Source organism: Phyllobates terribilis, unplaced genomic scaffold (genome assembly GCF_046119375.1).
Source record: "Phyllobates terribilis strain yellow unplaced genomic scaffold, ASM4611937v1 Scaffold_2__4_contigs__length_985480577, whole genome shotgun sequence".
NCBI lineage: Eukaryota > Metazoa > Chordata > Amphibia > Anura > Dendrobatidae > Phyllobates > Phyllobates terribilis.
The window spans coordinates 90183024-90200066 of NW_027362762.1; the positions used below are offsets into that span (position 1 = coordinate 90183024).

At 43.8% G+C, this 17043-nt stretch overlaps 1 protein-coding gene and 1 long non-coding RNA gene across 3 annotated transcripts in view; one reads left to right on the forward strand and one right to left on the reverse strand.

Moving 5' to 3' along the window:
* LOC141194159 (uncharacterized) overlaps positions 1-17043 on the reverse strand; it is a 35294-nt gene that overhangs the window by 17518 nt on the left and 733 nt on the right. The window contains exon 1 of one of the 2 annotated variants that reach the window (XR_012266955.1): positions 5881-5946. The exons of the other annotated variant lie outside the window; for it this stretch is intronic. This is a non-coding gene — a long non-coding RNA (uncharacterized lncRNA). Of the gene's footprint in view, positions 1-5880; positions 5947-17043 lie in introns of those variants that run through there. 2 annotated transcript variants of the gene reach the window in all.
* CUL5 (cullin 5) overlaps positions 6059-17043 on the forward strand; it is a 55319-nt gene continuing 44334 nt past the window's right edge. Inside the window, exons 1-3 of the mRNA XM_073662202.1 lie at positions 6059-6167; positions 13781-13890; positions 16118-16217. Coding sequence (XP_073518303.1) covers positions 6144-6167; positions 13781-13890; positions 16118-16217 — 234 coding nt within the window. The 5' untranslated portion in view covers positions 6059-6143. The remainder of the gene's footprint in view (positions 6168-13780; positions 13891-16117; positions 16218-17043) is intronic.

The following is a 17043-nucleotide window of genomic DNA, read 5'->3' on the forward strand; positions in this document are numbered from 1 at the left end:
TTATGTATCCTTTGGGGTTTTTTAATTATTATTTCAATATAGTGTTTTTATTTAGTATAATTGTTGTGTATGTCTCTACTCATTCCATTTTTCTTATTTAATCTGTTATAGAGTGGAGTTCCTTTGTGTTTATCTTCTCTACAACAAGGAGATCTGGTCTTGTGTTTTTTTCTGGAGAATGCCTTCCAGTTATACAGTTATATGAAAAAGTTTGGGCACCCCAATTAATCTTAAGCTTAATGTTTTATAAAAATTTGTGTTTTTGCAACAGCTATTTCAGTTTGATATATGTAATAACTGTTGGACACAGTAATGTTTCTGTGAAAAAACAAGGGGAAAGGGAAAGGGAAAACGTATGTCAGCTCACCATGTAATAGCCAGACTCATCCAGTCCCAGCGAAGTCTTGCAGCGGAGACGCCCAGGTCACGGGCTACCAAAGTTCAAGTAATGAGAAAGCAAGCAAAGATGTCTCCAGCAGGACCAGGGTTGTATATATCTTGTTAAAACTTCACTTTTAATTATAAAAGCCAAGGATGAGTTACAGAATGTGCAAAATAGCGGCTCTTAGGTACAGCACATTCCATGTGGAATGTGCTGTACCTAAGAGCCGCTATATTGCTCATTCTGTAACTCATCCTTGGCTTTTATAATTTGAAATTAAAAGTGAAGTTTTAACAAGATATATACAACCCTGGTCCTGCTGGAGACATCTTTGCTTGCTTTCTCATTACAGTAATGTTTCTGCCTTGAAATGAGGTTTATTGTACTAACAGAAAATGTGCAATCTGCATTCAAACAAAATTTGACAGGTGCATAAGTATGGGCACCCTTATCATTTTCTTGTTTTAAATACTCCTACCTACTTTTTACTGACTTACTAAAGCACTTTTTTTGGTTTTGTAACCTCATTGAGCTTTGAACTTCATAGCCAGGTGTATGCAATCATGAGAAAAGCTACTTAAAGTGGCCACTTGCAAGTTGTTCTCCTGTTTGAATCTCCTCTGAAGAGTGGCATCATGGGCTCCTCAAAACAACTGTCAAATGATCTGAAAACAAAGATTATTCAACATAGTTGTTCAGGGGAAGGATACAAAAAGCTGTCTCAGAGATTTAACCTGTCAGTTTCCACTGTGAGGAACATAGTAAGGAAATGGAAGAACACAGGGACAGTTCTTAAGGCCAGAAGTGGCAGGCCAAGAAAAACATCAGAAAGGCAGAGAAGAAGAATGGTGAGATCAGTCAAGGACAATCCTCAGACCACCTCCAAAGAGCTGCAGCATCAACTTGCTGCAGATGGTGTCACTGTGCATCGGTCAACTATACAACGCACTTTGCACAAGGAGAAGCTGTATGGGAGAGTGATGCGAAAGAAGCCGTTTCTGCAAGCATGCCACAAACAGAGTCGGCTGAGGTATGCAAAAGCACATTTGGAGAAGCCAATTTCTTTTTGGAAGAAGGTCCTGTGGACTGATGAAACCAAGATTGAGTTGTTTGGTCATACAAAAAGGCGTTATGCATGGCGGCAAAAAAACACAGCATTCCAAGAAAAACACTTGCTACCCACAGTAAAATTTGGTGGAGGTTCCATCATGCTTTGGGGCTGTGTGGCCAATGCCGGCACCGGGAATCTTGTTAAAGTTGAGGGACACATGGATTCCACTCAGTATCAGCAGATTCATGACAATAATGTTCAAGAATCAGTGATAAAGTTGAAGTTACGCAGGGGATGGATCTTTCAGCAAGACAATGATCCAAAACACCGCTCCAAATCTACTCAGGCATTCATGCAGAGGAACAATTACAATGTTCTGGAATGGCCATCGCAGTCCCCAGACCTGAATATCATTGAACATCTGTGGGATCATTTGAAGAGGGCTGTCCATGCTCGGCGACCATCAAACTTAACTGAACTGGAATTGTTTTGTAAAGAGGAATGGTCAAAAATACCTTCATCCAGGATCCAGGAACTCATTAAAAGCTACAGGAAGCGACTAGAGGCTGTTATTTTTGCAAAAGGAGGATCTACTAAATATTAATGTCACTTTTCTGGTGAGGTGCCCATACTTATGCACCTGTCAAATTTTGTTTGAATGCAGATTGCACATTTTCTGTTAGTACAATAAACCTCATTTCAAGGCAGAAACATTCCTGTGTCCAACAGTTAACACATATATCAAACTGAAATAGCTGTTGCAAAAACACCAATTTTTATAAAACAATAAGCTTAAGATTGATAGGGGTGCCCAAACTTTTTCATATAATTGTATATACACCTCTCCTCCAACCAAGATTGGAAGAAAAAATATTCCATGCAAATGGGGAATTTCCAGGATACCTTCTGAAAGGGCAAAGAAATGGACATACAAGTGCTTCTCACTAAATTAGAATATCATCAAAAAGTTAATTTATTTCAGTTCTTCAATACAAAAAGTGAAACTCATATTATATAGAGTCATTACAAACAGAGTGATCTATTTCAAGTGTTTATTTCTGTTAATGTTGATGATTATGGCTTACAGCCAATGAAAACACAAAAGTCATTATCTCAGTAAATTAGAATACTTTATAACAACAGCTTGAAAAATGTTTTTAAAATCCGAAATGTTGGCCTACTGAAATGTATGTTCAGTAAATGCCCTCAATACTTGGTCAGGGCTCCTTTTGCATCAATTACTGCATCAATGCAGCATGGCATGGAGGTGATCAGCCTGTGGCACTGCTGAGGTGTTATGGAAGCCCAGGTTGCTTTGATAGCAGCCTTCAGCTCGTCTGCATTGTTGGGTCTGGTGTCTCTCATCATCCTATTGACAATACCCCATAGGGGTTAAGGTCAGGCGAGTTTGCTGCCAATCAAGCACAGTGATCCTGTTCTTTTAAACCAAGTATTGACACTTTTGGCAGTGTGGACAGGTGCCAAGTCCTGCTGGAGACCACAGCAGGTATTTGATACTGACCTCTCAATGGTGCTTATATGCATTTTTTCTTGTCTATGTTTTATATACCATTGCACTTTATATCTCTGCTCATTTGCACATTGTTAATTGTTAACTTCATGGTCAGTATTACCCTTAACTCAAACTTTAACTGAATTTAATATTACAATCTATACTGTGGTGTATTTCATCAATACCTGTTGCTGCATGTTTGGGATGATTCTACCCTTGCATGGGTTTCTTGTGTTTTAAATGTTTTTAATCTTTCTATGTGTGATCACATTGTCTTTTCTAAGTATTATCTAAATAAAATTGTTATACTTTGCAACACAAGCATTTGGGTGTGCCTGGCTCCTTGTACCTGTGGCTCTCTCCTTCTCTACATTATATGAATCTCATAGGTTGCCTGTAGCACCCCTCTCACACTTCGCTGTGCCTCCTGTCTCCTTGTTCTAAACAAGTCCTGCTGGAGAATAAAATTTCCATCTCCAAAAAGCTTGTCGGCAGAGGGAAGCATGAAGTGCTCTAAAATTTCCTGGTAGACGGCTGCGCTGAATTTGGTCTTGATAAAACACAGTGGACCTACACCAGCAGATGACATGGCACCCCAAACCATCACTGATTGTGGAAATAGAACACTAGACCTCAAGCAGCTTGGCTTGTGGCCTCTCCACTCTTCCTCCAGACTCTGGGACCTTGTGGAGTGTGTCAATGACTGCCTTCTGGACATCTGTCAAGTCAGCAGTATTTCCCATGATTGTGGAGCCTACTGAAACAGACTAATGGACCTTTTTAAACGCTTAGGAAACCTTTGCAGGTGTTTTTTGTTAATTATTTTAATTTACTGAGATAATCAGTTTTGTGCTTTCACTGGCTGTAAGCCATAATCATCAACATTAATAGAAATAAACACTTGAAATAGATCACTGTAATGACTATAGAATATATGAGTTTCACATTTTGTATTGAAGAACTGAAATAAATTAACTTTTTGATGATTTTCTAATTTAGTGAGATGCACTTGTATATAGATATATAGAAGTTAGTATAAAGGCGCTGGTAGGCCTTGCCCAATGGACCTGCAGCTGGTAATAGTGTGGCACCCCAGGGGTCTGGTTGCCACAGTAATAGAAATATTACGTCTGAGAGCAAGTGGGAGGTTTCTCTGGTCAGGAGCCCTAAGCATGCAACACGGCCCACCCAGACCTGGGAGGGGAGGAATCTGCCCTTATAAACTGGGTCTGGGGCGGGATTAGTTGAGTCAGAGCCTGGAGAGGGAAAGTTACAGCAGGAGCTCTGTAGGAGCTAGGAGCAGACCAAGGGCTGGAAGCTAAGCAGAGATATAGCTCGCCCTGGCAGAAGAATCTGATAACCGGACACCGGAGTCCGAGGCTGTGGGGACTGATATCCACCCAGCAGCAGAAACCAGCCGGCAGGGGATTCCAGGTCCTCTGGCCATAGAAGCCCGGAGGCTCAGTCACAAGGAAGGGACCAGCACCGCCATCCAGGAGCGGAGGCTAACAGATGGCCCCAAGTCACCAGCCATACGGGTGAGCAGCACACGGTATACTCAGGGACGTGGGCTACTTCTACCCGCTTACAGCAAGGTAGCCAGAAAGAGTGCAGATAGACGGGGAGGCCTACAACTCCACCTGGCCAGGGGAACTCCTGTTTGCTCGCAGACCGACCAGGCCCCTTATGCTAGCCAGTACTCCCGGGAGGGTCTGCCTTAATATCACCAGTAAAGACCCTGAACTGCACTGCAAAGACTCTTGAGTCGTTCCTGCTCATCGCCGCACCAGCACTACTAGTGCTGGGACGCCCGCGCACCATCACTCCCATCATCCACATTCCCTGCCCTGAGGCCATACTCCTCCCGTGGGGAGTTATCCCATCTTTTGCTGCGCACACCACACCAGCCTCAGCGGACTGCCTCGCAGCGGCGGTACACCCTGACCGCAATCCACGGGTGGCGTAGTCGGACAATTAACCTAAAACCCACAAAATAAAGCCATTGGCCTGACCACCCTGAGCCACGGGACCGGGTCACCGCCACGGATACTACAACCCCCAGAAGCCCGGTTCCGGGTGCCCCTCGGCCCAGGGGCCGAATCAATAGCAGCAACCATAAGCTGGTAGGTCAGAAGTAGAGAGAATATTCGTAATATAGATAGCGCTGGTTCCTTGGGGCTCTAGGTTTAGCCAATTCGGTAGTTTCTTAAAGGGTAATTAGGCCAACTCTAATTCAGGATTACACCGCATTCCTATTTTCATTGTGCATTTTAGCTATCCACAGGACACACGGCTTGATCCCAAATATCCTCACCAACCTAACCATACCCTCCTGATACCACGACCATCACCCTCCCCAGTAGCAGGGGGTATAGTCTCAATCTTACCAGAACACTCATTTATCGTTACTAGTGTTGAGCGAGTATGTTCTATTCTTTGTGTGTTTTTGCCTATACAATGCATTGGAAAAACCACATGGCAAATCCTCAGGCAAAGAAGCATGAAAATGCAGCGGATTTTTTGCAGCGTTTTTGCTGCCAAGAGGTGCAGAAACAATGCAGAAAGCTCTGCAAGCAATCCCTGAACGTGCACACATAGCCGGACACAATTTCCTCTTTCATTTTTTGGATAAACCTAGAACCCAAAGGAACCAGGGCTAGTTATATTACGAATATATAGATGGATGGATGGAGAGAAAGGAGAGACAGAGAGAGAGAGAGAGAGAGAGATATATATATATATATATATGCAAAAATGTACACCTGCCCTTATATACAAAGAGCTGGAGTTCAGAGCACTTTTCTGTGAACACCAGAGCAGCCAGTCTCACTAAGAAGCTTATAGAAACGCAATTCTACATTTGAGGCTGAAAAGAAGCTAAGACTAGGCCTCAACACCGCCTCCCCTCAGAAACACTCAGCTAAGTAACCACACCTCCTTAACTCCACCACAGACACTGAGTAACTGCCCTCCCAAACGGCAAGCTGACGCTTTATATCCTCGGTCCCCGCCCCCTGTGACCTCCCTGACCAATGGTGAACCGAGCTATTCTGATTGACAGAGCGCAGCGCTAACAATCGCGGGGACGGAAGTCATGTGATCAAGAAACTGTGTCGTAGTCTATGGATGTCTCGCGGGATGTGACGTAAGCAGAGAGAGATCTCGCGGGATCCGGCGGGAGGACAAGTTCGGGGAACATGGCGACGTCTCATCTGTTAAAGGTAAGGAGCCCTTCCCCCCGTGTGTGCTGCCGCTCCCCCGGCACCGCGGTGTGGACCTGTCCTCCGGGCTGTGCGCAGCCTCTAGTGACGGCCGCTGCCAGGCTGCGCCTCCTCTGTGCGCTGTCACTGCCCGCAGCTCCGGCCTGAGCCGCACACAGTGTGTGTGCCCCTCAGTGTGTGTGCCCCTCAGTGTGTGTGCCCCTCAGTGTGTGTGCCCCTCAGTGTGTGTGCCCCTCAGAGTGTGTGCCCCTCAGAGTGTGTGCCCCTCAGAGTGTGTGCCCCTCAGAGTGTGTGCCCCTCAGAGTGTGTGCCCCTCAGAGTGTGTGCCCCTCAGAGTGTGTGCCCCTCAGAGTGTGTGCCCCTCAGAGTGTGTGCCCCTCAGTGTGTGCCCAGAGCCGGCGGACAGTGCACAGAGCCTGGGGGGACGGGGAGCTGTCACCGCTCTGTGTTACTAATGTACCGCTGTAGTGTCCTCTGCTGCTCCTCCAGGTAATAAATGGGCAAGTGGGTGTTACCCTACACCGTCCTCATTCTCCAATCACTGAGGGAATGGTGACACCAGATAATGAATTCAGACTTTTCCAGGAGGATCAATAGAGGAATAGCACAACCATTTCTGTAGGAAGGTGCTGTGGACTCATTGTATCTTGAGGAGTCCAAGTGTTTGGTAAATGAGACACATCGGGGCCTGACAGGTCCAGCTCACAGGGCCGCTCCGGACTGGCAAGGGTTGATCTGCTGGGGTCCTGCAAGCAGATTACTCTGGAGGTGTTTATTTGCTGGCTGTCACCCCCCCCCCCCCCCCCCCCCCACAACACTGGAGGGTAACTGGCGCTGGTGCAAATCATTTCTCAGGACCCAAATCTGTGGCTGTAGGACAGGAACCGCGAGAAAAGCCTCCACCTCCCCGATCTCCACGTCTTCTTTTGAGTAAACTGCCCGTTACGATGGCGTCATTACTCCGCGATTGCGGTGTGATGTCACACCAGGCCGGCTAATCATAGCAGAGTTCTGGGCGCCGTCAGGTCTGAGGCAGTAATCGGGGTTCCCATCCTACGGGCACAGATCACTGTTGTGGCCAATGATCCTGAGTCTTACCAATCGCTTTCCACCATCTTTTTATTATAGTGTATTGGGGGGAAAAAAACACTTTAAATAGAAGAGACTGGAGAATCGATGTGTAGGACTGTGGTCCGTCAGCGAGGACAGTAATCTGTGACCGGTGGACAGGAGCCCTGTGACTCGTTACCTCCCAGCTCTTCATTTCATTAGCCAGACTTGCGTGATGTTGTGCCTGTGTTCCAGGAGGTAAGGAGTAGTGATGAGCGAGCGTGCTCATTTAACCCTTTAGCCGAGCATGTTCGGGTGCTTTTCGAGTAGCCTCGGCGTGCTCATGTATTATGTTCGAGTCCCTGCGTCTGCATGATTTATAGCTGATAGGCAGCTTTAACACGTGAGGATTCCCTAACAAACAGGCAATCCCTGTATGTGTTGAGGCTGTCTAACAGCCATAAATCATTCAGACTCAGGGACTCGGAACATAATATACGAGCATTCCGAGGCTACTCGAAAAGCACCCGAGCATGCTCGAGTAAAGGGTTAAATGAGCACACTCACTCATCATTAGTAAGGAGATTCCTGACCTGTACGATGGACCGGAATCTTGTGAATTGATTTATCCATCTCTAAACCCGATAGTGGATTCATGCTGCCCGAACCTCAGACACTGTGTGCGTTATTACAGTTGGGTACGTTTCGCTGTGATGCAGAGTAACAACTTAAACAGGATGTCCCTAAAGTCTGGACAAATAGGCAAAAATACGTTATTTTTAAGAAATGAAACTTTTAAACATTTTATTTAAATTGGAATATTAAATGACGTCTTCAGTCTAATTTCTATCATTTGCGATGAAAAGGTTGAGGCGGTTTGCAAAATTCTATAATAGTAAATTCATTTAAATTATAGATGAGAGTTTCTGTGCGTCCAGACTTTTAAGGACACCCTGTATTGTGTTAACCAGAAAAATCGTGGTAAATACTTTTATGCTTATAAAAGACAAAAGCATTCTAGGAGCGATACCTTTATTGACTTACCAGAAAAATTATATGTGCAGCTTTCAGAGCACAGAGGCTCCTTTAATCAGCTCTGAAAGCTGCAAATGATTTTTCTGCTTACCCAACATGGCTATTAGTTCTTGAAGGCTTCTGTATTTATTGGGCATAAAAGTATTTACATGAATTTTTTTCACTGTGAATTGCTGCGGTCATGGACCATACGGATCTCAGATGACTAGTCCGAGGCAGGTCCTTCAGTCGCCCTGCCCTGCTTCCCTAAACTGACTGATGGTTCCCTATGTGCGATACACTACCAGGGTCCTGCATGGACTGGTCATTTGCTTTTCATAGTCCTCAGTCAGCTTTTCGAAGTCTGATCTCCCCTCCTAGTAGAACTTGCTCAAAGGCAATAATCCAGCCGGTGTGTGATTATTGCTGGGCGTGATTTGGGCAGCATGACTTCACTTTTACCAAAAATAATTCTAAGGTAGTTATGCCGTCAATGCCTGCATAATGTTCCTCCATAATCACTGGACAGTGCAGTCGCGTGACCTTGTCACTCGGGTACCTAATATCATTGCTGCTTTTTAGGTGACGTAGATGTGATTCTGGAGGAAGTTCCTGGGCAGAACGTGCAGATTTTTGTGGAGTTTTTCCTTGTTTTCTTTGTTTATGATTTTAGTTCGTCATATTTATGTCTCTATTGGATGATTACCAATATGGCTGCCATTACACTGGCTTTAAAATGTTATCAGGCAGGTTTTGCAAAGGTCCGTCCTGTCTTCTGTTGGACTAACAAAATCTGGGTGATGGCTTTGCTCAGTTTTATCATAAATCTCAGTAGGATAAGTCCTTATGCTTGGCATTAAAGAGGTATTCCCATTTTATGTCACTAGATCTCTTTATAACCCAGGGGGGCTTCCTTGTATTAAATCCCCATTAATGCTGTGAGATAAAGGGGCCACAGCACCACGTCCCATGTTAAAGGAGCTTTCCAGTTTCAGAAAACGCATCTGAAAATCCCTTTAAGTTTTATCTTGCAGAGGCTGGACCTTCAGCAGTATGTCATCACTTTAGAAGACAGCAATATCACCATTAATTGTCTGTTACACCTACGTTCTGCATTAACCTTTTCCTGACATAGGACTTGCCAGTATGTCCCGTGTTGGTTGCTTGTACATAGAGCTGATCTGGTTGACAACTTTGAACTCTTTGTCTTCAGCTCAGTAAGAAAAACAGCTGGTGGACACAAATGATCGAAACCTGGTCCCAGAACATGCAGAACTCAAGGGGGTTTAAATTCCATTTCTCAGCGAGCACAAGATGTTTTATGGCAATAGTCCAGTTGTACGATCTGTAGCTTCATCTAATATTACTGTTTCTGCTGTTCCTCTCATGGATTTGGAGCATATCCTCAGGAGTGGCGTCAGCTTTGTTGGGAAAGCTCTCGCCCTTGGTTCTCTCAATTTAGATATTTGTATTTATAAAAAGCGGAGCACAGCTTGAGTGGTCTGTCCCCCATTGATTATAGTGCTAAAGCGCCCCGTTGAATAAATGTCACACCAGGTGTGAGTGCAACACAGAGAGCCACGCCAGGTGTGAGTGCAGCACAGAGGGGGAAGAGGTGACCTCCTAATCTGTACTAGCGTCACCCTGTCTCCCCCTAACGTCCCTATACAGCCTCCGCAGCTGTCGCCGATCACGTGCCTCGCCCTACTATCCCTGGCGTAAGGCTATATCTGGGGGTGGAATGAGGTGAGCACTAGTCAACCTTCCTTAGCACTCTAAAGACAAAAGGGGAAGACAACGCAGGGGAATAATAACTTTGCTTTAGAAGAACTCCAGCAGGGCACATGGCCTCAAGACTCCAGAGAGGACGTGATGCTGCTTCAGCCAAGTTCCAAGTAGAAATGAGTATAACTGGCGACGCCCACCTAGACACACCGGGTATATATACACACCCAGACTAAAGGGAGGTAGTCTCTGGGTCCTAAATACAGCATCCTATCTAGGCAGCTGTCTGCATTGCCAAACGTTGAGATCTCCAGCAAACCACTGCAGGGCGACTGTCACCTCTGACACACCCGTGACACTAAATTGATGTCACCACCCCCCCCCCCCCCCATGATCCCAATACGCTGCGTTTTATGTGCACATTAAATGTGAAAATGTGCCCACAATCAGGAACTGCTGCGTGTCTATGCGGTGTCAAACCCGCAGCGGCCAGATGTTACAGCATAGTGGATGGGATTTCTAGAAATCCCATGCCCACTATGCGTCTCTGTACACCTGCGGACAGCAACATGTAGCGCGTCTTTCAGATCTGCAGCATGTCAATTTCTCTTGCTTATGCACTAGTGGACTTTCCCCATAGACTTGCATCAATGAGGAAAGTCCAATGTAAAAAAAAATAAATAAATTGCGCCACTCATTTGCATAATGAGGGCAGAAGTGGTGCGGATGTTCTGCAGCGTCTCCTCATCATGGGCACATACCCTAAAAATGCATGAAATCCACACATTACTTCCAATAAAGTTTTGACTAAGCGAAATATCAAAAACAAACCAATTTTATTTAAAACATGGCATACCAATAAGAGGAAAAAAAACATTATAAAAGCACATTTTAAAGAATGCAAGTAACCTAATTTACCTAATAGGTGTAGAAATGCAATATCAAAAATTCACCAAACCAAGTACTCATCGTGGGAACGTGGCCTTAAACTGCAATCCCATGATGAGTTTTTGATGTTGCAGATTTTATGCACCTAGCTACTTTTTTGATTCTTTTTGGTATGTCATGTTCTAAATAAGGCAGCTTTGATGTTGATACTTCTGCTTTTTAGCTTTGACAAAACTTTGTTGCTATAGTCATGAGCGGATTACATCCTGCTGAAACGCACTAAAAACGCATGCACGTTTTTTACCTGCGGATTTTACCACCTAATGCAAGTTTATGGGAAAAAATCTGAACATAAAACGTAAGCATACCCGCTAGAGAGACTGACATGATTTGAAACCTAGATCTTCCTGAGAATCTGCGTCCAGAGCTTATTCTAAATAAAAGTGGGCAGTACCTGTGTGAGACATGTAATGACTGACAGTCTACTCTCCTGATCTACATGTCTCACACTGGTACTGCCTTCTTTAATTTAAGATGAGCTCTGGAGGCAGATTCTCATTGAATGCAAAAAATTGTAGTAAGCGCTAGGCATCAAACACTAGCATTGGTGGGAAAATGAGATCTGCAGGGGCTAGGAGGAAAAAGCAGCGGTGGTGCTCAATAAGTAAAAATAGACAAATTATAATAATAAGAGAGAAGTTACAGCACTCACCACACTGCATAAAAATCTTCCTTTATTTTCAAAATAAGTGCATATCATGGGAGAGAGTTACATGGTGTGTACAGCCGTATAACAATCATTTACTTTTAACCCCTTTTAAGTTGTTGTGTATTGTATTTTTTTTTTATTTTTTTTTTAATAAATATAATAGTCAGGGGCTTATTCAGAAATTAAATTGTGTAATGAAAAATGACACAGGGAAAAGTTATTTAACACAGGAAGAAAGAGAGATTCAAAAAACTATGGAAAGTCATGATATCAGCTGAAATCTATCAGTAATTAAAAAGCAATCCTCCCACTTAGTGAAAACTAATATTAGCTGGTTCAACTGATGTCCTTTGAAAAAGTGTCTCATTACCAAGGTGACGCATAGGAAACCTCTCATTATAGTTAAAACCAGTGAGTTGTCTCAAGACTTTTGCAGCCTTATTGCTTATTGCTGCAAAACATATTAATGCCATGGGCTACAGATTAATTTCTAAATTATTGAAGGTTCCAGTGAGCAATGTTGGAGCCATAATCTGGAAGTGAAAAGAACATAATTTCACCATAAACATGACACAACCAGGTACTCCCTGCAAGATTTCAGACAGAGGAGTGGAAAAAATTATCAGAAGATTTGTCAAAGAGCAAAGGGATGACCCTTCCTGGAGAGTTAGAGAGAGACCTTGAATTGGAACCAGGGCTGTGGAGTTGGAGTCAGTATAAAATGTTCCTACTCCTAAAATATATAACAAATTGGGTACAGTAGTGTAATGCAGGATGTGCTCTAAATGTTTTCATAAGAATTAAGCTGTGAAATGTCCTATAAATGTCTGTTCTGTTCCTGATCAAAGGATTTCGGCTTTTAGTTGAGATGAATCTGTGCTGCACTTTATGTACACGCTCAGTAGTGAGGCAGGGCTGTGGGGTTGCAGTCGGAAGTCAGGGAAATTGAGAAGTCTGAGGTTTGGCTTACCGACTGCACAGCCCTGTCAAAGGTACAATTATTTCAAAGAAATTTCTGGCTTCATATTGATAGATGGGGGGGTAAAGCAGGTGGAAGGTGTATACAAATGAATAAAGCACTGATCGCCTGTACTTGGTTTGAACAGTCGTTCTGTGCTGAGTCCCTTTAACCCATTCAGTGCTGCTGTCAATCACTGAAAATGTCTGTGTGCAACTTTGCAATGAGAAGAAGCTTTGTCATTTATTTTATTTTTTTTCTTGCAAGAAAATCACCGATCACACACTGATGGTAAAAACTGACACCGATTCAAAACTCTAATATTTCTTTTTCTGCGTACAAGAGAAATTATAGACGTCCGAATGAGGCTTAAAAATTAATGTGAAAGCACTTGTGCGTCTATCCCCAAAGATCAGACGAAGTGTTAGCTGGATCACGCCCCGTGCGAGCGCCTGTGGACTTATTTATAGAGGAGCGCATTGCTCAGCTGTTTGCTTTGCTGTCTGGTTTCTATTTCAGACATTTCATATTCATGCAGATTTGACACCGTATTATTTTTTTCTGGTAATCTAATTTTTTTTTTTTGTATTTGTGTTATATAGTTACGAGTTTTCATTGTTAACAATTATCAAGTAAAAGTTCGTCACATTTATTTTTTAATCTAGTCTTGCTGTCATTCAATATGATCCACCATTTGCTTCCAGTCAATAAAAAAATGTCCCGGTCATGTCATGGATTATTAGGGCATGTGAACTGATGGTGGATACGCTGTGGAGTTTCCATACAGATTTGCAGGTAGAAATTTGCAGTGTATTACGGTACATTGGCAAAGTGAGATTTTACCAAATGTCACTAGATGGGACGCGACCTCACTCAATGCAAGTGTATGGAGAGCGAGGCTGCGCCCACTGGCCGGGGGTGTGTATAACGCATACATTTCCTCCAGTCCTGGGTCTGAAACCGGCAAATCCCCGCAGTGCATGCGCTAGGGCAGATTCATAAGTCTGCAGCCACACAGAGTAACTGCAGACCAATCGGTTTGGACCGGACTTTAAAGACGTAAGATATCACCCTAGTTTCACTTTTCTGAAACACTGAGCGTGCTCTGATCGAGATACCCAGTCCGACCACTGGGTCTCCATTGTATGCCTATGAGGCTGTTAGCTTAGGTGCGCCCAGGTCTTTCATGTTGTTTGGAACTAGGTTTAGTACTAGGAAATATGGGGGAATTGATTTGCATACATTATATTGTATTCCTTTCTTTTTCAGAATAAAGGTTCCCTTCAGTTTGAGGACAAATGGGATTTTATGAGGCCTATAGTTCTGAAGCTTTTACGCCAGGAGTCCGTCACAAAGCAGCAGTGGTTTGATCTATTCTCGTAAGTATTCCTCCATATTGGACACTTAGTGTTTCGTGGCGAAACACTTCCAGAAATGCAAACAATAAATAAATTGTTATTTTCAGATTGAAACTTTTCTACAGTAAAAAGAAACTATATAAGAGCAAACAGAGGAAATATATACTGACTTTTTATACATGACAAGTGTGTTTATATCTATGCCATTTTGTGTGGAAGTTTGGTTAGATCTGTTTTGATCTTGTCTCAAAGTTCAGTGCACGGACTTAAGCGAACATAGTGACACTTTTTGTACTTATTAACCTGTCGCCGCTCCTTGATGGACGAGCGTGTCTCTGATGAGGAGCAGCTCCCTATACACTTCTATACTGTGCCTGTGAGAGGTCGGCTGGCTGTGATTGACATCTGCAATTATAAGCCTGGGCATTCACATCTGCATCGTGATTTCCATATGAAACCGTAGCAAAACGCAGAGCTGGATCCTTAATAGGACGGCACGGTGGCTCAGTGGTTAGCACTGCAGCATTGCAGCGCCGGGGTCCTGGGTTCAAATCCCACCCAGGACAACATCTGCAAGGAGTTTGTATGTTTTCCCCGTGTTTGCGTGGGTTTCCTCCGGATTCTCCGGTTTCCTCCCACACTCCAAAGACATACTGATAGGGAATTTAGATTGTGAGCACCAATGGGGACAGTGATAATAATGTCTGTAAGTTGTCTGAATTGTAAAGCGCTATATAAATAAAAAGATTATTATTAATACAAAAGGGGTTGAGATGCCGAACCTGAGAACAGCCATTACACTGTGTACCTAGCTGTGCTGTTCCAGCTCTGTACACTGCGCATCTGGCTGCAGCTGGAGCTACATGATCAGTGGAAGTGCTCACTGTCGGATCTCCGTCGATTTGATATTCGTGCTTTGTTATAAGGATAGGTCCTCAATACATAGCACTGTGCAAACTTTTTATAGGCAAGTGTGGAAAACATGTTGCATAGTAAAATGTTTCTTAAAACATTCTTATGTAGTGCAAGCCCTGCAGCCAATCACCGGCCACTTAACTCTCTCGTCCTTTGGACTTAACTAAGATCGGGAGGAAGTGAGGGCTTTGGCTTCTCCAATCACTTCTTCCGGATGTCTGATTTTGTTGGAAAGAGTGAAGATTATTAAGAAACTCTGTAAGGAGGTTGTTCTAAACATCAAGACCTGAAGGTGATGATCCGGCCCCCACTGAGCCCTGATCTCAACATCATTTGAGTCTGTGTTGGATTACAGGAAGAGACGGAAGGATTTGCACAAGAGACATCCACAGAAGATCTGTGATTAGTTCTCCAAGGTGTTTGGAACAACCTCCCTGCTGAGTTCCTTCTAATTGTGTGTAAAGCCCCCGTCTCACATAGCGAGATCGCTGCTGTGTCACGGTTTTGGTGACGCAACAGCGACCTCACCAGCGATGTCGCTATGTGTGACACGTTGCAGCGATCAGGCCCCTGCTGTGAGGTCGCTGATCGCTGCAAAGTGTCCTGGACCATTTTTTGGTCGTTGGCCTCCCGCTGGCCAGCACACATCGCTGTGTGTGATCAGCGGGAGCAGCGATCAGGCTGGTAACCATGATAAACATCGGGTTACTAAGTGCGCGTATGCCCCTAGTAACCCGATGTTTATCATGGATACGACTCTGCTAAGGTGAACGGTAACCTCCCGCGCACCGTAGCAGAGTGGTATCCATAGTAAATATCGGGTTACTAGGGGCACGCGCGCACTTAGTAACCCGCTGTTTACCATGGTTACGAGCCTGATCCTGCTTTAGCAGGCTGGTAACCAGGAGCAGGACATCGTGGAAAGATTCTTTCCACGATGTCGCTGCTCCCCTGATCGCTGGTGAGCCTGCCTGTTGACAGCTCACCAGCGACCACATAGCGACACAGCAACGATCCCTGACAGGTCGTATCGTTGTCGGGATCGCTGTAGCGTCGCTAAGTGTGACGGGGCCTTAAGTGACCAGTACCTAGAAGAACTGATGTTGCTTTGAACACAAAGGGCGGCCACACCAAATATTGATGTGTTGGATTTCTCTTTTGTTCATTCATTTTTATTTTGTTAACTGATAAAAAATAAATTATTCTATTTTTTAAAGCATTCTTACTTTGCAGGATTTTTTTTAACACCTGCCTAAAACTTTTGCACACTACTGTAAGTCAGAGACAACTCTTTTAGTATTTTTTAGAGCATTTTTCCTTTTTTGTGTTACAGCGATGTGCATGCAGTATGCCTATGGGATGATAAAGGTCCTGCAAAAATTCATCAGGCTTTAAAGGAAGATATTCTAGATTTTATCAAGCAAGCTCAAGCAGTAAGTGCATTAATAATTTCTCATTTATTGTCATTTTTAAATTCGGTTATAGGACTGCGGATCATGATGAGTTTAGAACTGGTCATAAAAATAGTTATTCATATGCAGCCATAGTGCTGATCTGCAGGTAAATACCATATTAAACATATGCGGATGTCTAACTGGATATTCTACTGCAAGGAGAAAACAGAGTTATATTTTCCTTGCTGCTAAACTTTCAGTTTCTCACCATCACAGGCTTAAAAACAACATGTATCTGCAGATTAGCTCTATCTCTGCTTGTAAGTACTGTTTTGTGTTGTTTTTTTTCTTTAGAATTTTTGTAAAAGGGACTCTGTCACCAAGTTTTTGCATTATAATCTGAGAGCAGCATAATGTAGAGACAGAGACCCTGATTCCAGTGAGGTGTCACTTGCTGTAGTTTTTATAAAACCAAAGTTTTACCAGCAGGAAGTCATCACTATATGACTAGTAAACCTATTGCCAGGTAGTCCTCCATATTCATGAGCTCTGTATAACCCCGCCCCCATCACTGATTGGCAGCTTTCTGCGTACAGTGTCCAATCTGTGGTGTTGGCCAGGTTATACAGATCTCAGCATTCTGAGATCTGGTAGATCTTCAGCAGAAATAACAGATTTGTATACAAAAAAAAAAATACAGCAAGCAGCCTAGAAACTCACGTTGCTGGAATCAGGGTCTCTTTCCCTACACGGTGTCTGTGGTCTTCAATGACAGGGTTTTAGCCTACAACCATATAGCTCTGCGATCTCGACACTGGTTGGTCCTATGGAATCAGTGCTTTTTTTTTTTTTCCCCTTTTGGAGC